Source organism: Melopsittacus undulatus, chromosome Z (assembly GCF_012275295.1).
Source record: "Melopsittacus undulatus isolate bMelUnd1 chromosome Z, bMelUnd1.mat.Z, whole genome shotgun sequence".
NCBI lineage: Eukaryota > Metazoa > Chordata > Aves > Psittaciformes > Psittaculidae > Melopsittacus > Melopsittacus undulatus.
Genome location: NC_047557.1, coordinates 83,268,083 through 83,289,694, shown reverse-complemented (window position 1 = coordinate 83,289,694; position 21,612 = coordinate 83,268,083). Strand labels below are relative to the sequence as shown.

The window sequence follows — 21,612 nt, the reverse complement described above, 5'->3', positions numbered from 1 at the left end:
CCCATTTTCCATAATAAATCCCAGTGGGAACTGAATGTTCTCGGGTCAGGGCCAGAGGCAAACTCCACGCCACATTTCTCTCCTGCTCTGTCCTTGGGACTTAATCTCAAATCTGTTATCGCTGCCCCATCGGGGGCCGGGAGGCAGGGATACCGATTACAGCGGGGTTGATATCCCTTCCAGCTAGTTTTTTTTCCCCCTGACCAGCTCGGGGTGGTTCAAGCCGATTCCTTTCCCCCATTAGCAGCAGTGGTGGGTGGGTGCTGGTTGCCTCACTCTGGTTTTGCCGGGTATAAAGCCCCAGTGAGCCCTTCTCCACCCCATCCCTCTCCTGGCAGTGCCTTGGGCAGAGGCAATGGCTGAGCTGCCCATTGCAGAGCTGCCTCCGGCCCGCTGCAGTGGCCGCTTCACCATCAGCACCCTCCTGTGCATGGAGGAGGGTGGTCGTGGTCCCTATGTGCCCACTGAGAGCTCCGGCTGCGACAGCGCTCAGCCCACCCAGCTCTCGGGCAGCACCCTCTGCACCAGGACCTTTGGCTACAACACGGTGGATGTCGTGCCCGCCTATGAGCACTATGCCAATAGCAAGGGGATGGGAGACACCAGGAAGGGCAGGCCCTCCCTGGCAGACCTGCATTCCATCCTCAAGGTAAGGTGGGATTCGGCGTCCCCTGGCTGTGCTGTGGGTCCCTGTGCCATCTTCGTGGTTGTGGTGCCCCATCTTGTGCTTCTTGGTGACAATGTGCACATCCCTGGGAAGGCGCTAGAAGGCAGAGGGATAACCCAGCTGTCTCCAGAGCTCTGCACCCTGGGGAAAATCTGGCTGCCTTTCTCCTCTCACTTGCCTTGCCTTTTCCCTGCAGCCTGACCCAGGCCATCTCTGTGCACCCATGTCTGACCCACAGAGGAGCAATGGGCTCACAGAGGCTGGCCCAGAGGGGGCATCGGCGGAGCCAGGCACAGACCCTGTGCCAGAGCCTGTCCGCTTTGGCTGGGTGAAGGGTGTGATGGTGAGTGCAACTGGTCCTGCAGGAGCAGCCTCTCAAAGAGAGCCAGTGCAGCCCCAGCACCCATGGGCTGATGGTCAGTGTCCCCTCTCTGTCCCCCCAGATCCGCTGCATGCTGAACATATGGGGAGTCATCCTCTACTTGCGCCTGCCCTGGATCACTGCACAGGCAGGAATCGGTGGGTGCTGAGGCACAGCACGGGTGGAACAGTGACACCAAGCTCCCTGTCACCTAAAGCACTGGGGGGACAATGCCAGCAGTATCAAGCATGGTGGGAGGCAGTGGATGGGGGTCCTTGTGTGAGGGGTCTATGGGGCTGGGGGATGGATGGAAATGGACACAGGACCACAGCTGTACCCTCTCCCTACAGCCCTGACGTGGCTCATCATCCTGATGTCTGTGACAGTGACCACTATCACTGGTTTGTCCATCTCTGCCATATCCACCAATGGCAAAGTGAAGTCAGGTACCATGTGCGTGTGTCCTGGCATGGGCCATGACGGGCAGGGGGCCCCTAAAAACATGTTGGGGAGGCAGCAAACACCACGGGGTGCTTCCACCACCTCAGGGGGCACCTACTTCCTAATCTCGCGGAGCCTCGGGCCGGAGCTGGGCGGCTCCATCGGGCTGATCTTCGCCTTTGCAAACGCGGTGGCTGTGGCCATGCACACTGTGGGCTTCGCTGAAACCGTCCGGGACCTGCTGCAGGTAAGAGAGTGGCTGTGCGTGTCCCCTGGGCCCCACCTCTGCACACAAGCAGCATTCTTTACTAATTAATATCAGACCACTGACAATCAACTGGTGGCTGCTAAAGTCACAGCAGTGCTGGTGGTTCAGTAAGGGCAAGGGCTATTCCCATGCTGTGGATGGTTCCCCCTCCCCAGGAGCACAATTCTCTCATTGTGGACCCCACCAACGACATCCGCATCATCGGGGTGGTCACCGTGACGGTGCTGCTGGGCATCTCTCTGGCTGGCATGGAGTGGGAGGCCAAGGTAACCCTCACTTCTGCCACTCACCTTATTCTCCTGGTTTGAGAAGAGCTACCCCCGCTGCCCACCAGGCACCTGAGGAGCAGGGGATGCCCATAGCTCTGTAAAGCGGTCTGGGGTTTCTCTAAACACATTCTTCTCCCTCTCAGTGCCCAAACCCCAGCCCTCAGCTCTCTCTTTCTGCTCTGGCAGGCACAGATATTGTTCTTCCTGGTCATCTTGGTTTCCTTCATAAACTACCTGGTAGGGACGGTGATCCCTGCCACCGCTGAGAAGCAAGCGAAGGGCTTCTTCAGCTACCGAGGTGGGTCAACAGGGCCAAGTGTATGGCTGAAGCCCAGCTCCTTGCTGCTGCTGGGGAAGGAGTTTGCTATGGGAAGGTGCTCCTCACTGAGAGATGTCATCAAGAGCTTGGTGTCTTCCTCCCATGGCTTAACTGCCATCAGCAGTGTACCTCCATCCAACAGAGATGCTTCAGACAGGAGTGGGTGGTCCAGAGGCCCCACATGCTTCTCCTCTGCTTCTTTCCCAGCTGACATCTTTGCTCAGAACTTTGTGCCCAACTGGAGGGGACCTGAGGGCTCCTTTTTCAGCTTGTTTTCCATTTTCTTCCCATCGGCAACTGGCATCCTGGCTGGGGCCAACATTTCAGGTGACCTGAAGGTGGGTTTGATCACTCAGCTGGCATTTCTCAGGGATGAAGCCCTGTTTTTCCCGGGGCTTTGGTTCTGATCCATCTCAGACCCTAGTTTATTTCTTCTGGAAGCTTTGTGGAAGACTCAGCCAGAAGATGCTTCACGGCTTTATGCCACAGTGAATTACAATTCCTCTTGTGTGGCAGCATTTTAATGATGCTGCTGAAAAGCTGTCTTACATCTTTGTGGCTTCCTTGGGCAGGATCCTGCTGTGGCCATCCCCAAGGGCACCTTGATGGCCATCTTCTGGACCACCATGTCTTACCTGGTGCTTTCTGCTACGATTGGTAAGCAGCACATCCTTGGGTGAGCTGGGTAGGACCTGTTTCCCCAAAATGGGAGGTCTGGGAGGATGCAGGGAGCATGGACCCCAGCGCTGATACCCCACAGGCACCAGGCCTCATTCCTGTCCCCCTGCAGTCCTGAGAGGGCAACAAAGCTCATGGCATTCATAGAATCCCAGATTGGTTTGGGTGGGAAGGGACCTCAAAACTCACCCAGTCCCAACCTCTGCCACAGGCAGGGACACCTCCCACTAGAGCAGGTTGCTCCAAGCCCCGTCCAAGCTGGCCTTGAACACTGCCAGGGATGGGGCAGCCACAGCTTCTCTGGGCAACCTGTGCCAGGGCCTCAGCACCCTCACAGGGAAGAACTTCTGTCTCAGATCTAACCTGAACTTCCTCTGTTTCACTTTAAGCCTATCACTCCTTGTCCTGTCACTACAGTCCCTGATCAGGAGTCCCTCTCCAGCATCCTTATAGGCTCCCCTTCAGATACTGGAAGGCTGCTATGAGGTCTCCACACAGCTTCTCTTCTCCAGGCTGAACAGCCCCAACTTTCTTAGCTTGTGATAGTATGAGTCGTGTTCCTGCCCACAACCCCATGGGCCATGATCACCCTTGTAGCCTCCTCTGGACTTGCTCCAGCAACTCCATGTCCTTCATATGCTGAGGACACCAGCACTGCACACAGTGCTCCAAGTGAGGTCTCACCAGAGCAGAGCAGAGGGGAGGATCACCTCCTTCTCCTGCTGGTCATGCTGCACTGCTCACAGCAGCCCCAGGGCGGGGACTTGGGCACATGTGACAACTGCAGGTGAGCAGACACTGAGCAGCACTGTGTCCCTGCAGGTGCCTGCGTGGTCCGAGATGCCTCAGGCAGCCTCAACGACAGCATGGTGCTGGGCTCGCCGGGCTGTGAGGGGCTGGCCTGTGCTTTCGGGTGGAACTTCACCGCCTGCGCCCAGCGGCAGAGCTGCCGATATGGGCTCAGCAACTACTACCAGGTGCTTGCCTACCCCACTCCATGCTCCTGGCTGGGTCTGTGCTCCAAGGGATGGGCTTCCCAGGACAGCCCCATCCCAGCATCCTAGTGAAGGACCCATGTAACAGGGATATACTGGGGAGTATGTCTTCCTAGGGTTTTAGATGTGGCTGGACTTCACTGATGGGACAATGTTGATGGAAAAGCCCTGAGGGTGGCAGGATTGGGCCTGGAAATCCCTTAGGGCCAGGGGAGAGCAGATGTGCTAGGGGTGCCAGGTTTCCTGACCACCTGGTTTTTGGGCAGAGCATGAGCATGGTGTCCGGGTTTGGCCCCCTCATCACAGCAGGGATCTTCGGAGCTACCCTCTCCTCGGCACTGGCCTGCCTCGTCTCAGCCCCCAAAGTCTTTCAGGTGAGGGGGTATGTGTCTGCATCCTCCAGCTCCCGGGGCTGGCAGCAGGACTGATGCGCTTGGGTGCGTCTCAGTGCTCTGCGGCCATGAACAGCCCCAGGGTGAGGAGGATGCTGCCATTGGTGTAAGGCATGAGGCCAGTTCAGCACTTGCTCTAGGGGGTGCAAGAGCCACCATGGTGCTGCCATCCCCAGTACATCTCTCTCACAGTGTCTCTGCAGGGACCAGCTCTACCCTCTCATAGGCTTCTTTGGGAAGGGCTATGGGAGGAATGGTGAGCCCATCCGTGGCTACATGCTCACCTACGTCATCGCTGTGGGCTTCATCCTCATCGGTAGGTGCTGCCCACCTGGTGTTGAACACCTGCTGGGTGCCTCAGTACCTTCCACCACATCTCACCCTTGTCCTCCCCACAGCCGAGCTCAACGCCATCGCCCCCATCATCTCCAACTTCTTCCTCTGCTCCTACGCTCTCATCAACTTCAGCTGCTTCCACGCCTCCATCACCAACTCCCCAGGTGGGCTGTGCCATGCCATGCAGTGCCACACTGCCATGCTGTGCCGTGCTGCTGCACGCAGCTCCCCGTGCTGCTTCAGTCACGGCAGCACCACTCTGTGTGTGTTTGCTGCAGGCTGGCGACCCTCCTTTCGGTATTACAGCAAGTGGGCTGCGCTCTTCGGGGCTGCCATTTCAGTGGTGATCATGTTCCTGCTGACCTGGTGGGCAGCCCTCATTGCCTTTGGCATCGTTATTGTCCTCCTGGGATACGTCCTCTACAAAAAGCCAGGTAGTAACCTGGTGCCAGTGATGCCCCAGGAGGTCTCTGGCCCTATGACTAATCCATCTTCTCCACACAGATGTCAACTGGGGCTCCTCCATGCAAGCCAGCTCATACAACATGGCCCTCAACTACTCAGTGGGGCTGAGTGAAGTGGATGAGCACATCAAGAACTACAGGCAAGGGGTCTCAGAGGCAGGGGGATGCAGATCCAGCTGCTGCTGGCAAACCCAGAATGGCTTCATGCTCATGACCACATATCATAGAATATAGAATGGTTTGGGTTGGAAAAGACCTTCAGATCATCCAGTTCAAACCCCCTGAATGTTGTAGGGACACCTTCCACTAGAGCAGGTTGCTCCAAGCCCTGTCCAAGCTGGCCTTGAACACTGCCAGGGATGGGGCAGCCACAGCTTCTCTGGGCAACCTGTGCCAGGGCCTCAGCACCCTCACAGGGAAGTTCTTCCTTATATCTAACCTGAAAATCCTCACCACTATCCTCAGTAACTGGAATCCGCAGCAAAATGTGTCTGTCTCCAAAGACCCATGTCTTTGCCAAATGGGCAGAGGTGAAAAGCAGGGCAAACCTTGCCTTCCCTGTACCAGGCAGACCCATTGCTCTCATCTGATATAAAGAGACCTCAGAGAGAACCACAGCTGGATTTTGTTTCATTCTAAAGAGACTCCACATTTGCTGCTGGCCAGGCATGGGAGAAGACACATGCCTCATTCCAGAGAGGCTCTGTACCTGCATAGTACCAGCCTTCATCCCCTGTTTCCTCCCTGCCCACAGACCGCAGTGCTTGGTGCTCACTGGCCCTCCCAGTTTCCGCCCAGCCCTGGTGGACTTTGTGGGGACCTTCACCAAGAACCTCAGCCTGATGCTCTGCGGCAACGTGCTCATTGTGAGTCACCCACTCGTTGGTTCCCTGCCCTGGGAGCTCCAGCCACCCATGGGTGGTGGGCTGGGAAATCCAAATGTGTCCTGCTGGGATTGAACAGTGCTCATTGTGTGTCACTTGATGATGTTTCATCTGGAAGACTCTTTCTAGCTTGTTAAGCAATATTGATGAAACACTGGGAGGTCTCTGTGGGCTAATGGCTTCCCTTCACCAATTAATTGACAAGGCAAAGACATAGTAGAAGGAGGCAGTTGCTCAGGGTGGTCCTGAAGCCTCAAGAGCAATTGAGGTGCAGCAAATGCCATGTCATCTGCAGCCATGGGACCGCTGGCACTGTGTGTTTTGGCTGCCACCCGCAAAATTCGCTGGTTCTCTTGCTGTGATTGCAACCTCCCTTGTGTGCAGTGGTTACATCAAGGTCTTGCCAGTGATTTGGGACAAGAGAAGCTGGAGGACATTAGAGGCAAGACCACCAGCAGGAAGGGCTGCCTGTGCCTGAGCCCTTGCCCTTGCTCCCTACAGGCACCACGGAAGCAGAAGATGCCAAATTCCCGGCTGACAGCAGACGGCCACACCAAGTGGCTTATGAAGAGAAAGATCAAGGCTTTCTATACGGATGTGGTGGCTGAGAATCTGAGAAGTGGTGTCCAAATGCTCATCCAGGTAGAGCCTGGGGGTTCTGACCCTCCTCCCTGGCCTCCACACACCCCCTTTGCATCCTCCCCTGCAGACTGACACTACCTGTGTCCATCTGTCCCTCCAGAGGGATCTCATGAGGACATCTATCCACAGGCTGCTGGCCTTGGGAAGATGAGACCCAACATTCTGGTGCTGGGCTACAAGAGGAACTGGCGGACAGCATCCCCACAGAGCCTGGAGGACTACGTGGGCATCCTGCAGTACGGCCACACCAGCTCCTCCGTCCCTGGGGACGCCAGGACCTGGTGGTGGCCCTGCGGTTGGGTGCAGGGATGCTGTGGCCACATGCTGGCAGTGCCACCCAACATGAGATGCCCAGTGTTAACCTCGTTCTCCTCCCTCCTTCCAGCGACGCCTTTGATTTCAAGTATGGTGTGTGCTTGATGAGGATGAAGGAAGGGCTGAATGTTTCCCGAGTGCTGCAGGCACACAGTAAGTGCTTTTGAGCAGCTGGGGATGCTCAGAGATATGCTGGAGCTGTAGGACATGCCAGCAGGCACCATGTCCCCAGGTGAAGGTCACAGACCTGAGGGGACATCACTCCTGGCTGGGACTGAAGGGGCTGGGGCACAGGATGTTGCTGCTTGCCCATGCTGATCTCCTCCCTCCTCAGTTAATCCCATGCTTGAGGCAGAGGAGAGGAATGGCACCAGAGGCAGAGCAGCCCCGAGCACAGGTTGGTCCTGACTCGGGGTCCCTCAGAGCATTCCTGGCTTCAATGATGAATTTTGGGAAGCCAGGTTTATAGGGGGCATTTACAGGGCTGTGGGTTGGGAGCAGGGATGAGCCTTTAATCTGTGGCTGGCAGTGCTCCTTGCTGACACCAGGACCCTCTTGCCCTGGCAGTGGATCCCACCACCTTGGCCTGTGAGCAGCAGGCAAGCACCATCTTCCAGAGTGAGCAGGGCAAGAAGACCATTGACATTTACTGGCTCTTCGACGATGGAGGTAACCTTCCCCTTTGGCTGCTGCAGCTCTTTGGCATCTCTGTCTAATGTGATCCCAGCACCCCCACTGCCCAGGAGGGCTTGGTCCTTTCCAACTGTGCCAGGGCATTCCAGGCATCTGGTGTCAATAGTGCTGGTGAGCCAACAGGGCTGCTGCCAACACCTCTGCCACTGGGTGTTTTGGGGCCAGGTCTCACGCTGCTCATCCCCTACCTCATGGGGCGTAAGAAGCGGTGGGGAAAGTGCAAAATCCGTGTGTTTGTTGGTGGGCAGATCAACAGGATGGACGAGGAAAGGAAGGTGTAAGTGTCCTGCAGCCCCTCGTAGCCACCACTGCTGCCCCATGGGTGGGTGGCAAGAGCTGCTTTACCCCCGAAACTCCTTGACCTTTGTGGTAACAGGAGCTGTGGGCTGTGACCTGGCTGCTCTGTCTTGATCCTCTGAAAATCAGTGAAGTGGGGAAAACCTAAGTGCATACCAAGGATGGCAGCAGGGCAGGTCCTAGGGCTGCTATGCCCACCGATTCCTGGAAAACATGTCCTTTTCCCTCTGGTAGGATTGTCTCTCTGCTGAGCAAGTTCCGCCTCGGCTTCCATGAGGTCCACATCCTCCCTGACATCAACCAGAAACCCCAGACAGAGCAGTAACTGTCCCATTCCCTTTCTTCCCCCCCTCTCCAGCACCACCAAACCCTCCCATACCCCTGGCACCATCTGCTTGTCTTGCAGCATCAAGAGGTTTGATGACCTCATCGCTCCCTTCAGGCTAAACGATGGCTTCAAGGATGAGGCCACAGTGAACGAGATGAGGCAGGGCTGTCCCTGGAAGATTTCTGACGAGGAGGTTGATAAGAACAGAGTCAAGGTAGCAGCACTACTGGGGGAGCTTCCACAAAGGCTCTCCTGCTTCTCAGACAAAATTCAGGCACTTTGGAACCAATTTCTGTGTTTCTCAACCCTAATTGCTCTGCAGTCCCTTCGACAAGTGAGGCTGAATGAGATTTTGCTGGATTACTCGCGGGATGCGGCACTCATAGCGATGTAGGTACCATCAATAGCCTCCTGCCCCATGGAAATGGTCCCCCTAGATGTTCACTCCCCATGGACTGATGCCCTAACCTGTAATGGGACAGCAGGGAGAACCCCTTGGAAGGCACCAAGAGGTCTGGCCCTGGTCCTGTTGAGGGGGAGGATGTGGTGGTGTCCTTTTTTAGGGAAATACCTGCAAATTAGTGGGGGATGGACAAGGGGACTAAATATGAATCCCGGCTCGGGGGGCTGTGCCTTACCGACCCCTCCCTGTACCGCAGCACGCCACCTGTCATCAGGAAGGGCTGCCCCAGCTCCCTCTACATGGCCTGGCTTGAGACCCTCTCGCAGGACCTGAGACCCCCTGTCATCCTCATCCGAGGCAACCAAGAGAACGTGCTGACCTTTTACTGCCAATAAAGCCTCCTGGATCCCTGCTGACTTGGGATGTGAATTTGTCAAGCCAGTTCTGATCTCAGAGCACACACACCTGGGGCTAGTGGAGCAGTGAAGGCATCTGATTACCATCTCTTGGCAACTGCTCATTGCACACAGCCGCCAGCCTCTTCCAAAGCCTTGTTTTGCCAAACTCAGTCTTTGTAGGCTGTATATAGATATATAATAGCGCAGGCATTGCTCTGGCCCTGCGTTTAGCCAGAGCCATGCAGATGAGGTATGGGGTCCCATTTTGAGGGCATGAAGGGAACAGTGAGCCTTCCACTGCCCTTGGAGAGCCTGAGGGGTGCACAGGGATTGACCCACAGCCCGGCAAAGCCACCATCCAAGGGTGTGAACTGCCCTGGGCAGGCAGGAGTGGGTCAGCACCATGCCCAGGGGTTGCAGGGACCCTGCATGTCTGCTCAGGGAAGGGAGCTCCTGGTCCCAAAACAGGCTGAGCACATTCTGAGAGCAGAGCAGCAGTGAGATGCCATGTCAGGCTGCAGTGCCTGGCTGCAGAAGTGAGTCAAGCTCTTAAGGGAGACAAAACTAACCACCAGAACCAGGACATTCTGGGTGCAGATGGCCCAGAACAAAGCAGGAGCAAGGCTCATTTCCAGTACCACAGGCCAGGCCCCCTTGTCATGCTGCAAGAGAAACACACTTTGCTCACCTCAATGGTTACAGAATTTACTGGTAATCATCACAAGGATTAGACGGGTCAGTAGAAAAATAAAATTTACAGTTTCCTATCATACAAAGATTTGTTTGCGACAGCCTCAGTCATTAGTGAGACAGGAAGTGGGGTGGGAGCTGAATCAGAGCAGCCCAGGGCACGTCTGCACACAGCGAGCAGGGCCACGAGCCTCAGCAGCAATGTTTCTCCAGGGCAGGCAGCTTCTATGCAAGGTGCTTCCTCAAGCGACGCTGGCCAGGGGCTCACAGCACTGCCTGGAACACCTCAGCACCGATGATTCACAACTCTGAAGTTTTGGGCAAGTTTGACTGAGCAAAGTCTACTGCCGCCTGCTGAAAACTGAAGGGATTTCTCTGCTCACCTCAGCATAAAGGAATGTAAAGGGAAGACCAAGCTAATGCACTGAGAGGGGAGGAAGCTGCCATTACTGACCAACACTACTCCTTGCTGCTTGGATCTGATTTTACCGGACAAGGAAGTGGGGAAGGCAGCCAGGGGAGCAGTGGATACCCTGTGAGCACCAAAGAACACACCCCCAGTGCTAATCCCTGTCAAGACAAGCCAGCAGCTGATTGTTCACCTCCTAAGCAAGAATTCCCTGCAAATTTCACAGCGCCTGGACACAGAGAGACACCACTGGTTCTAACCACTCAACTTCCAAACAGTGGCCAAGCTGTCAACTCTTCAAGTAAAGCAGACCCCTTCCTCTTCGCCCAGACAGACTTTGGAGATCACAGTGGGTAAAAACCAGGAGGGTTTCACTTCACCCAGCACCAAGTGATTTTATTAAACAATTCTTGTTCTTAACAGCCCAGATTTGCACCCTGTATGCTTCAGCCCCATTACACCAGAGGAACCAGCCTTGTCCCATCTCACATGACACACTGATAAAGTGCTTTCATAGTTGCCATCAGCTTAGTCTTTGGGGTGAGGGAAATGGGAACACAGCACGTGCCCAGGACACTGTTTTCTAGCTTCACCTGAAGGTAAGGCCAGCTCTGCCCAGTCTAATCCACCCAGGAAAACACAGAGTAACTCATGTGAATTAAATGTCCAGGCACTATGGACATGCACTATGTGTGCAGCCATTTGAAATGGGGAGGGGAAAAAGACATCTAGAGAGATCACTAGTCCTGTTTTTTCATTGGGGGCAGAAGCAAAGAGGGAAGGAGAGGCCCAACCTTCCCCAGACAGATGACGCAGTAGGAAGACAGGCTCTCTACAAGCAGCACAGCATGTAGGGCTCTCGGGAAATCCAGGGCTTAGAATTTGTTATACCACCTGGACCTCACCCACCTAGAGAGAAGGATTCACATTAAAGTCTTCCCTAAAATGCACAGCTTTATTTCCTGAATTAACATGGGATAAAATTTAGGGTATCTCAGCAAGTAGCTCCTGAAAAACACTTCTCACCACTGGCTGCCAACAGACTGCTCCTGAGAAATTAGTTAGTATATAGAGAGAAATTCTTCTTCATGATACACAGAGTGCCCTGCTTAGGGTTGTTTCAGCAGATAGGACACATGGCTCGTGAAGGATAACTGGCCTTACGATAAGCTGTAGGTACAACAGGCAAGCAGGTTTGGAAAACAAAGGAGTTCAGCAAAAACACTGATGTGTTGTGCAAGGCTGGATACAGACCACACCTTCCCTTGGCAGCCCATGCCATGTCAGTGGCAATAACCAAAGGACCACAGCAGAGCCATGGGACTGGCTACATCAACCCCTTATCCTTGGCACTCAACCTCACCTTCTCCAAGGTCCACTAAAACCCAAGCTCCCAGGAAATACCCAGCCAGCTACCACAGTGCCCCAGCCATGTGGCATGTCTCCTAGTAAAAGGCCAGCTCTAGTTTTTAAAAGTCACTTAGACCAAACTAAATCAATTCATTTGGAGAGACCATGCTGCCTGCTGGCAAGGGCTGGGCTGGGACATTGGAATTACTGGGGCTCCTCCCAGAAGCCTTGCAGGAATCCTACTTGGCACCATGCTGTGAGCTGGTTGCCTCTGCACCCAGGAAGCCCCATATCCCAACCCAGCACCAACCAGCACAGTCACCTAAGAAGCAGTGTGCTGAGTTTTGTATAAACTGGCCAGGAATGTTTCCATGTCAGCAAAGACATCCAGTTCCACCACATCACTGTAAACATGATAAGCAAGTAAAAGGAGAATGGAGAAGTTTAAAACCACAAGTCTCCTTCAGAGCCCAAGAAGCAACACTGAGCGCTCAACACATGTGCCCTGGGATTCCCAGTGTCGGTAGTGGGGGTAGTGTGATGTAGTGTCCCATCAGCTGTGCTCTGCCTCTCAGGCAGAAGGTACACAGTGCCTGGAGGGCTTCACTGTAATAAAATACACAAAAATATCAATCCTTTTTACACCAGTTATTCTCCCCACTGCAGCATTCATAGCCACGGTTCTCAGCGACAAATCTGTGATTTCATCGTCTAAAATGATTTTTCCTTTTGCTGCTTCCAAATTCACTATGAGCAAGAGGTGGTATTCGGGCCAGGAAGAAAAATTCATTTTTTCATTTAAAAAAATCACATTAGTAGAATTCACTGCAAACAAAGCAGCAATAAGTCAAAGCATTAAGTGAGCATTACTTCACTCTGTAGCACTGGTTCTAGCCCACAGCAGCTACTATCACCTCCTAGCTACATCCTGTTGCTAGAATTCATCACTGGCAAAAGGTAGATGGGCCTTCTACTCTAGAAGCCATTTAGCTTCCTACCCTCCAGGGAAATAAAGTTTCACTTGGCACTTAATGTTACAAAAAATAACAAAAATCACCATTTTTTAGCTTAATTTCCAGCCGTGCTGGAAGGAGGAGCAGGCCCTTGGGTTACCTTTGTCCAGCAGAGTAAGCACACACCCAGGCACACCTCCCATTTTGTTCCCTCAAATTTGTTTCAGAGGTGGCACAGGCAGCAGATCCTTTGCTCTTCCTTTGATTGGAGAGCTCTAGTGACTGAAGAAGAGCTACAGAGTGGCTAAAATGCGTAGAAATGAAACCACCACCACGCAGAATGTCTGGCCCACTCCCAAAATGAGGGCTTCAAAGGGAATCATTTTTTTCCCTGCAGCTCTGTAAACTCCAGCAATGGCAGCACCTGCAGAGAGGGGAAAAAGCCAAAACATGAACATATAGACATACACTGTCATACACAGGGATGAAGGGGGGAATCTAGGAGGATGGGAGACCGGGGCAGAGAACATGGGGGCTCTGTAAAACAGGGCTAGCAGAAGTGCTGGGCTGTGTTTGCCATGATAAAACCTCAGCCAGTAACCAACCTGTGCTAGTAGGAACAGGTAAATTGGTGGTGTAGATGTCCTGCGGCCTGCAAAAGGTGTGGAGGTTGGGGTGGGTTTGGACATATTTTTGTCACAAGATTGTCTACACCATAGCCCACAGCTGCAAATAATAACCAGTTCTTGGCAAAGACACCAAACCTGTGCATGGCTTTTCTCTGAGTGCTCAGAAACCTGAAAGCCCACCTGGCTCTGCACGTGACAGGTACGTTCGGAAGCCCTGACAAAGGGCTCAATATTGGTATGGTCCAGCTCTTTCAAACATAGAATCACAGAATAGTTTGGGTTGAAATAGGACCTTCAATGGTCACCTAGTCCAAAACTCCTGCAGGGAGGAGGAACCCCTCCAACAGGTTTCCCAGAACCACATCCAGCCTGGCCTTGAATATTTCCAGGGATGGGGCATCCACCACCTCTCTGGGCAACCTGGGCCTGTGTTTCACCACCATTACTACAAAAAATTTCTTCCTCATATCCAGCCTGAATCTCCCTTTTAGTTTAAAACCATCATCCCTCATCCTGTCACACAAGCTCTGCTAAAAGGTCTCTCCACATCTTTCCTATAGGCACCTTTAAAGAACTGTAAGGTCACAATAAGGACTCTCCAGAGCCCTCTCCATGCCAAACAACCCCAACTCTCTCAGCTTTTCCTCATACAAGAAGCACTCCATCCCCTGATCATTTTTGTGTCTCTCCTCTGGACCCACTCCAACAAGTCCATCTCTTTTCTGCACTGAGGACTTCAGAGCTGGACGCAGTTCTCCACCACCAAACACAGACCAAGGGGGCATACAACTAAAACATCCATCTCCTCTGTACCCCAGAGAATACAGCAGTTGGACGTGCTCCCAAAGGCAACCTCTGATCACCTCAGAGGCACCCTGTCGTGTTTATCGATCATCTACCGTACTTGTGAGGATGCCGGCGGTAATGGGTCCCACGATGCCCATCAACAAGAGGCTCACGGACATGAATCTGCCGTACTTGTGGTGCCGAAGCGTGAAGAGCGCTAGCAAAGCTGCCGGGACGTGAAAGGAGAGGGAGGACACAAGCGCCCACAGGAAGACGCCGTACCACATCTCTGTGGAGAGAAGCGCCGTGAGGCCTGCGCGGGACCAACGGACCACGGGAGGGCCGCGCTCGGAGCAAGCCATGCCGCGGGACGGTACCTGGGAAGGTGGAGAGCGGGCTGGAGTACGTGGTGGTGCCATTGCCGACACGGGGCACCAGCCGGAGGCTGAGGATCTGCTGCAGAAGCCCCCCGCCACCCGCTTCACCGCCCTCCATCCCAGCGCGGGGCCTCCAGACGCCATTCACAGCCGCACTTTCCGCCCCACCCCTTCTGATCACCATAGCCAATGGGAAACATCTTGCAGTGACAGACAGGACCATTGTCCAATCACTGCTCGCCTGCTGCGCTTCCGGGCAGCCAGGCGCCGTTCCCACCCTCGCGTTGCTATTGGAACTGCCATAGGTCGCAAAGAACTCTGGGCGCCCTCCCTCGCGGCTGCAGACGCGCTCTAGCCTGCTGGGAGTTCTCTTGTCGCTGCTCCCTAAGCTCCTGCGCCGCCTTGGAGGTCTAGGCGTCGGCCGATCCGCCAGGGGGCGCGCACGAGCGGCGGCGACGCTCTGGGCAGCGGTGTTGCGCGCGTGAGGCGGCGGCGGCTGTGAGGCGGCTGGGCTGGGGTGGGAGCCATGTCAGGGTCGGAGGAATACTCCTCGGCCGAGGACGAGGACTACGTGCCCTCAGGTGAGCGGGGCGGTCCCGGTACCGTTGTTCCCCGTTGTCCCGGTCCCGGTGTTTACCCCCTGTGCTTGCAGGTGCAGAGTACAGTGAGGACGACGTGAGCGAGTTGGTGCGGGAGGAGCCGGCGGCCAGCCCGCGGCCAGCCCGCCGCAGGAGGATTCTCCGCCGCCCCGCCAGCAGGTACAGCCGGTTCCGCAGGGGCGCGGTATCCCAGGCGGGAGAGTCCGCCTTGGCCCAGCCGGGAGCCGCCTTCGCGGGTGCGGGTGCTCGTTCCGCCGGGCGCTGTGGTGAGGGGTTGGGGGAGGAGAAACACTCTTTTTCGTTGCGGTTCAGCACCTGAGGTCCTCAGGCTTGAAGGAGGTCGTCCTGAGCCCCCCCTGCAGGAGCCCGTTAGTTTCCTTCCAAAAAGACTTTTAAAGTGCAAAGTACTTTTGGTGGGAGAAAGCTCCCATGTATGTAGTTTGAGGCTGCGTCTTGTCCAGCTCAGGTTCTCCTGTTGTGGTTTCTGCAGTATCCCAGAGCCCATTATGCCCTTACAGGTACACATACACGTGTTACAGTCTACTTCAGGGAGACAGTGTGCTTCAGTCCCGTGGTGTTCTCTGAACAGCATCGTCTTTGAATTAAGCAGCTTCACCCTCAAGATGAGGGGAATCGCCCTGGTAGACTGTCTTAGTGTAAATACAAAATGCCGTGTTGCTTCACTGTTCTGCTCCGCAGTAGCATTGCAGCATCTCAGTATAGAATCATAGAATAGTTAGGGTTGGAAAGGATCATTTAGTTCCAACCCACCTGCCATGTATTTATATCTTTTTTTTTTGTGTCTGCTCTTAGGAAGAGGAAGAAAGGAGGTCTCTTGCTAGAGCCAGATGAGACAGAGAAAGAAAAGACTAAGAGGAATGAAGAAGAGGAGGAGGAGGAAGTGGATAATGTAGAGCAGGTGGAAAGAAGAAAAGAAGAAGAAATAAAAAAGAAAGAGGATGCTCTTTGGGCCAGTTTCCTCAGTGATGTGGGACGAAAACCCAAACCAGAGGCTTCGACTCATGCTGAGAAGGTAACGGAGCCCTGGGTTCTCACCCAGGGAGGATGGGGAGGTCCAAAGCTTTAGAGCAGTCAGCGTTGGCTCTACCTGGTGCCAGGTGTCAGTTGAAGCTGGGGGAGGCTGGGCTTATCATTGCCCCATCTGCTTAGTAAACCTAGAGCCTCATCATGCAGCAGACTGTAAGCTGCTGGTTTCCTTCTGGCTGGGGAGGAGGTGTATGATCTGGCAGTGCTGCTTCTGGAGCTTCTTTGCCTGTGTCTCAGAGTGCCCACAGAGGCCTGCTGGCTTCCCTTTCCGGTCCTGGATTCTTGTGTGATGTAGGAGTGGCATAATGAGCTTTGGTCTGAGCTGTGCTGGTGGTACAGCTCTCCCCTGAGGCTTATGCTGTTCCTCATACTCAAAATAAAAAAGGGGGGATCTGTATGTGTGTGTGCGTGGGGAAACTAAAGAGACTCCTGCTCACATCTCTGTGCTTTGCTTTTCATCGTTGTACAGTGAGGGAGGCTGGAAGATGCTGCATGTTGGGATGGAAACTGGTAATAAGAATGAATCGAGCTTTCTCTAGTTTTCTTTATATGCCCCATTAAAGTGCTCTCGCTCCCTGTCTGCAGAGGTTTTCCTTAGGAAGAATTCTGTGTGTAATTGGGTATTTAAAAGAATTTGGTTCTTAAAATCATATGCATGTATTTGCCTTGTAAAGCTGTTCACACTGAAGGTGGTAGAATGGAAGAAGGTACCAAAACTCACCCTCTTTTCTTGAAACTGTTTTGTTTTTTTCCCTTTTTGAGTGGCCAGACAAACAAGGTATTTTCTAAGAAAAGTCTGGACTCCTGAATCAGTGACACTTACCAAGTACAGCTCCTCACTGTGTGAAGCTTCTTTCTCTAACTGTTGGAGGGTTGCAGAACAAGTGTAGCCATTCTGTCCTTGCTTCTGAATGCTCCTGCTTTTCTCTAGCTCACTTGTTACTGGCTGAAGAGATGACTGCAGGTAGAATTTGAGAGGAGGAGAGAGTACAAGTTCTCTGAGCAATGCTGCAGGCAGAAACCTAAAATTTGAGTGATCTGTGAAAGTCCCTCCATGGCCTAGAAAACTTTTTGGAAAGATGCAGTTCCTCATTCTCTTTATTCTTAATTTGGACTTCAGTTGCCTGCTTGAAGATCTCAGTGGTATGTGGCTGATTTAGAGCAAGAATTTTGGGGGTGTTTTGAATATTTGTAGGGTATGAGGCTTTTTATATGTGCTGTTAAGAGCTGTGGTTGTGACTGAGTAAATTAAGAAGCATTATTGCCAGATTCCTTAATAAAGACATTTTCCTCTCAAAGAGACATTGTTGACAAGTAGCTTATTAATCTCAAGGTTGTGTTTGAAGATCAGTCTTGTGTTCTTCTATGTTACTGAGTAAAAGTAAATGTATTTGGGTGCAATCCAGACAGTTTGGGAGAACCAAGTCTTAAGGCTTTTGCTTGCTTTCTGAACCACAACAGTGTATTCTTGCTTATTCCTATATTTAATTATAATTTCACATTCATTTTGGGTCTGTTTTTATCCTTAAGCTACAGTAAGAGTCTGGAACCAAAGAGGGGAACTTCCTTTTGGTGGCAAGGGTGTTTGTTTCCTTTTGCTTTCTGTGGGTAACTTGCTTTGACCAGCCAGCCTGAATTGCAGTGGGACCTGAGGTCTGTGTTGGGTCCTTGGCCCCTTGGAGTAACAATTCAGCGGCTTCAGAAATTCATTGTTTTGCTTTCTCCTTCATGTATTTTGTAGGCTGAAGGAGAGAGGAGTGGGAAGAAGCTTCAGGAGAAACCAAAAGATTCAGGAAAAGTGACAATCACTAAAATGTTTGATTTTGCTGGAGAGGAGGTCAGGTAAGTTGACAGATGTGACACTGCAGGCTCAGCACAAACTGAGTACTGCTTTTCTGTGGGCAGGCTGGAAATGTGCTGTGAAGCATGGTGTATCTTTTCCTTTTCCCTTTAAGTTTAAGATATCCCTACCTGAGGGCTGCAGAGTATCCTGGCACAGGCTGCCCAGAGAAGTTGTGACTGCCCCATCTGTGGCAGTGTTCCAAGGCCAGGCCGGACAGGAGATGGAGCAACCTAGTCTACTGGAAGGTGTCCCTGCCCATGGCAGGGGATTGAAACTTGGTGAGCTTTAAGGTCCCTTCCAACCCAAACCAGTCCAGGATTTGCAGACCTCAGTCTTTGCTCAACTTCAAAATACTCCTGAAAATTCACTTTCCCATCTGGACAGTGTTTAAAATGGCTGGCAGAGCTTCCCAGTGGCTCTGCCCACTTGGAGGGTTGAGACAAGGAGAATAACTCTGTAGAGCCCCACATGGATGACAGTAATGCTTTATTCCTTCCGTCTAGTTCAAGTCTTGTGTTGGGGGCAGGATATTTGCTGACACTTTCCCTGGTGATATTCACAATCCGATGCACAGATCTTTAGACAGTAAGAGGCGTTTTGCTCAATGCACTAATAGCTGAGGGCTTTTACCTTTGAAACAGCTGTAACAAAAATGATGGGTGCAGGAAAATCATCTTTAGGTTGAGTTTAGTGTACAACATGCCTCTGTGGATGCACTGCAGAAACTGATATGCATTTTATAAATGTTTAAGACCAGAACTGAGAGGCCTGGGTGAACCCACTTGAAATCTGAATGCATTGTGAGCTTGTGGTTATTACCACGGTGTTTTGTTCTGTTTAATTTTTCCAGTAGATAACTGTAGGCCTGGTTTTGTCAGATGAGAATTTCGTCTCTGTGTGTGACGGCAGAGGGCAGCAGTTCCCAGCAGTAACTCCCAGATTTTAACCTGGAGGCGGAAGCAAGAGAGCAGGGGCTTCCGCTGCTATTGCTGTTAATGTCAGTACTGTTGCCTGAATTGTTTGAAAAATCTGAGGAGAGCCACAGTAACGACTTTCCTATTTCCCTGTACAATCCAGGCTGTGGGAATACCCTTCATTCACTGATGAAATGGCAAAGAACTGTGCCACTGCAGCTTTTCTGAGACAGTGGATGTACCATACCCTTTCCTCAAAGGAAAGGCACAGACTTCCCTGTGGACAGACAAAAATCCGTAGCAGAAATTCAGTAGCAAAATTTGTCTCCTAATGTACTCTCCCTTTCTCAGCTGCCAGCTTGCTTGCCTCTGATTTTGCTTTCTTTTTCCTAATTCAAACATGGTGTTCTGCTGGGTGAGAACAGCCAAAGCTGCAGAATCACTGGGCCAACATACAAAAGCCTTGTGTTCTGATGTATCATCAGATGGAATACAGCAGAACTGATGCTTTAGGGTTTCAGGAAATCAGCATGCAATCTTGTTTAAAGCCTGGACATGTCCATCTGTGTGTTGTAGGTGTCATGTCCTAGCAGGACCATAGACATTATCGCTTAAAGGAAGAGGTTGATTTACAGGGAAGCTTGCTGTGTGGGCTTCCTTCAGAACAGGAGTCTTCCACTTGTGGAAATGAATTCTTTTGTTGTGCAATTTTTTGAGAAGTGTAGGACCCTTTAAAGCAGGGAGCTAGCAAAAATGTCTGCCTTGAACCTTCTTGTTCACCTGTCTTTAGGAAAAGAAGCCACAGATAATTATGATTTAAGCCTAGAATTACTCGGGTTGGCCTAATTCTGGCATTCTAGATTTTGCATGGTGGTTAAAGACTCACTTTGCCAGTGCTGCTCTTGCTTTTATCAGTAATATTCATTGGAGTGGTTAGAGAAACTTCTTCTGTCCTTGAAGAAGTGTCTTGACTTGTGAATAGAACATACCTGGGGCTCCTAAGCTGCTGAGTTTGTGCTTTTGACATCAGTATCTTATCTGTAGGTTTTTTTATAGCTGTAGCTAAGTTAGCTAAAGGCGTATTTTTCTGCACCAGTCGTTTTTCTAGTGTCCTTTGTACTGCTCAGTGCTGTTTCCCTTGGGCACTGCAAAGGAGTCAATACATGTGTCTACTAATTTTTGATCAAATAGGCAAAAGCAGGAGAAAAAACAAAAGGGATGACGGGAGACTGTAATCCTGCAAAAACCGGGAAGGCTGATGTGGGTTTTGTTTACAGCAGCTGTTCTATCAACAGGTTACATAGCCAGCAACAGACACTGTAGGAAGCTATAGGGACCCTTTTCTGCTGGTGCCAGAGTTACAGCGTGCTACTTCCTTTGATAACAGAAAAATCCTTGAATGTTTTTTGCCCCCATTGTTTTTGTAATATTCAGAGCTGAAGCTTTTGTGTTGTTTGCTACATCTTGTATCTCTAGATGCATTACAGTGTTAGTTGTGGGTAGAAGGGGTTACCCCTGCTTGCAACAACTGCAACTTTCCAGTAATGGTGGTAGGTCAGGGTCAGAGGGCTGCTTTTACTTCAGAATAGTGGGAGGTTGTTTTTGCACTACCCTAAAGTGTGCAAATGCTCTGAATACCAAAGGCTGACTTCCTTGCCTGGGGAAGCAGCTGGCACATTGTAGTTATAAAGGCCAACACATGGTAGTTGTGTATGTGCAGTTGTCTATGTTTCTGGACCAAAAGAAATTAAATGAGAGAGCTTCCTCTGTTGCTTTCCTTTCTAAATGGTTTGAGGCTACTTTTGAGTGTTGCTCTTTTTGAAAGCTTGAGAAGAATTTAAATCAGTATTTAAGTACTGATAGATTCAGGGCACAAATTTTGATAGTCTGCTCACTAAAGCTCTTAACAGAAGATCATTTAGGCCTGATCTCATGTTGCAGAACGATGTATTTACTCCTGTAAGAAGATGGTATAATCTCTTGCATGATTGGAGTAGCAGAAGTCTCTTGAAAGAGGTCTCCCAACTGTAGGGCTACACTAGAACAGTGAAGACCTTCTTCTTTAAGCTGTCAGCTCTCCTATAGGTAATCGTTGCCTTTAATGTCTGTTTTGATTAGTCTGTGCTTGTATCAGTTGCTAATGCTGATCTTTAGGTTCTGAGTATTACAAATTACCAATCACCAAATAAAGCATCAAGCTTAGTGGCTTTTAATTTTATAGAATACATGATTTATTATTAGGTTGTAAATCCAAAGCTTTTGAATCCTGGAACTAGAAACAACCTTTCAACTGATTTCTAAGTTTTCCACTTACGACTTTTCTGTCTGCTTGTCATTCCTCCCTGGTGTTAAATAGATTAGGGGCAGCAGGTGACTGTCACCCAAATGGCTGTAATTGTGGGCAGTTGGAGCAATCTGCAAAGGTAGTTCAGCATCTAAATGTGTTCAAGTAATTTCTCCCTGACAGAGGAGATTGAAGATCCTCTGAAGCCTCTGGCTCATGAACTTGCCTCAGAATGCAGGACGTATGGTTGTGTTAATAGGGAATTGCATCCCTGGTGCTAGGGTTTATCTATTGCAAAATACAATTGTTGTATGATGAGGCTTGTTTTCTCTTTGGCACTCCAGACTGCTTTGGCCCTTGGCATTCTTCAAACTGCTGTTTTGCTTAGTGTAGCAAAATGGTTCCCTTGTGCTTCTTCAAAGAAGGTCAACTTTGTGTTCATCCAGGACTGCAGCAGAACATGGCTCCTGTATGTGCAGCTGGCCCAGACCCCTGGTGTTCATCTCAGGCAGTGTAACAGCTTGAGAGGGAAGAGTGAAATGGGGCTGTTGTAGGAATACGTTTTAGTTTGAAACATCTTC

General features: G+C 51.5%; 3 protein-coding genes across 3 annotated transcripts in view; 2 read left to right on the top strand and 1 right to left on the bottom strand.

Annotated features, from left to right (window-relative positions):
* The first annotated feature begins 355 nt into the window (after positions 1-355).
* LOC101872365 (solute carrier family 12 member 3) lies at positions 356-9,147 on the top strand. The gene is made up of 26 exons (XM_031051838.1): positions 356-649; positions 864-1,010; positions 1,111-1,186; positions 1,379-1,474; positions 1,577-1,716; positions 1,893-2,003; positions 2,193-2,304; positions 2,533-2,663; positions 2,898-2,982; positions 3,826-3,980; positions 4,265-4,372; positions 4,583-4,706; positions 4,789-4,890; positions 5,005-5,160; positions 5,231-5,330; positions 5,945-6,056; positions 6,576-6,716; positions 6,846-6,952; positions 7,102-7,184; positions 7,366-7,428; positions 7,599-7,700; positions 7,890-8,001; positions 8,256-8,342; positions 8,428-8,563; positions 8,672-8,739; positions 9,009-9,147. Exons 1-26 carry the CDS (start codon positions 356-358, stop codon positions 9,145-9,147), a joined length of 3,087 nt encoding a protein of 1,028 aa, XP_030907698.1.
* A 694-nt stretch (positions 9,148-9,841) lies between these two features.
* TMEM170A (transmembrane protein 170A) lies at positions 9,842-14,502 on the bottom strand. The gene is made up of 3 exons (XM_005152256.3): positions 14,345-14,502; positions 14,086-14,256; positions 9,842-12,976 (listed from the first exon to the last, which is right to left on the bottom strand). The coding sequence occupies exons 1-3, from the start codon at positions 14,460-14,462 to the stop codon at positions 12,846-12,848; spliced, it is 420 nt and encodes a 139-aa protein (XP_005152313.1). The 5' UTR covers positions 14,463-14,502; the 3' UTR covers positions 9,842-12,845.
* Positions 14,503-14,695: 193 nt separating this feature from the next.
* CFDP1 (craniofacial development protein 1) overlaps positions 14,696-21,612 on the top strand; it is a 66,516-nt gene continuing 59,599 nt past the window's right edge. Inside the window, exons 1-4 of the mRNA XM_031051977.2 lie at positions 14,696-14,925; positions 14,997-15,102; positions 15,757-15,976; positions 17,732-17,832. Coding sequence (XP_030907837.1) covers positions 14,871-14,925; positions 14,997-15,102; positions 15,757-15,976; positions 17,732-17,832 — 482 coding nt within the window. The 5' untranslated portion in view covers positions 14,696-14,870. The remainder of the gene's footprint in view (positions 14,926-14,996; positions 15,103-15,756; positions 15,977-17,731; positions 17,833-21,612) is intronic.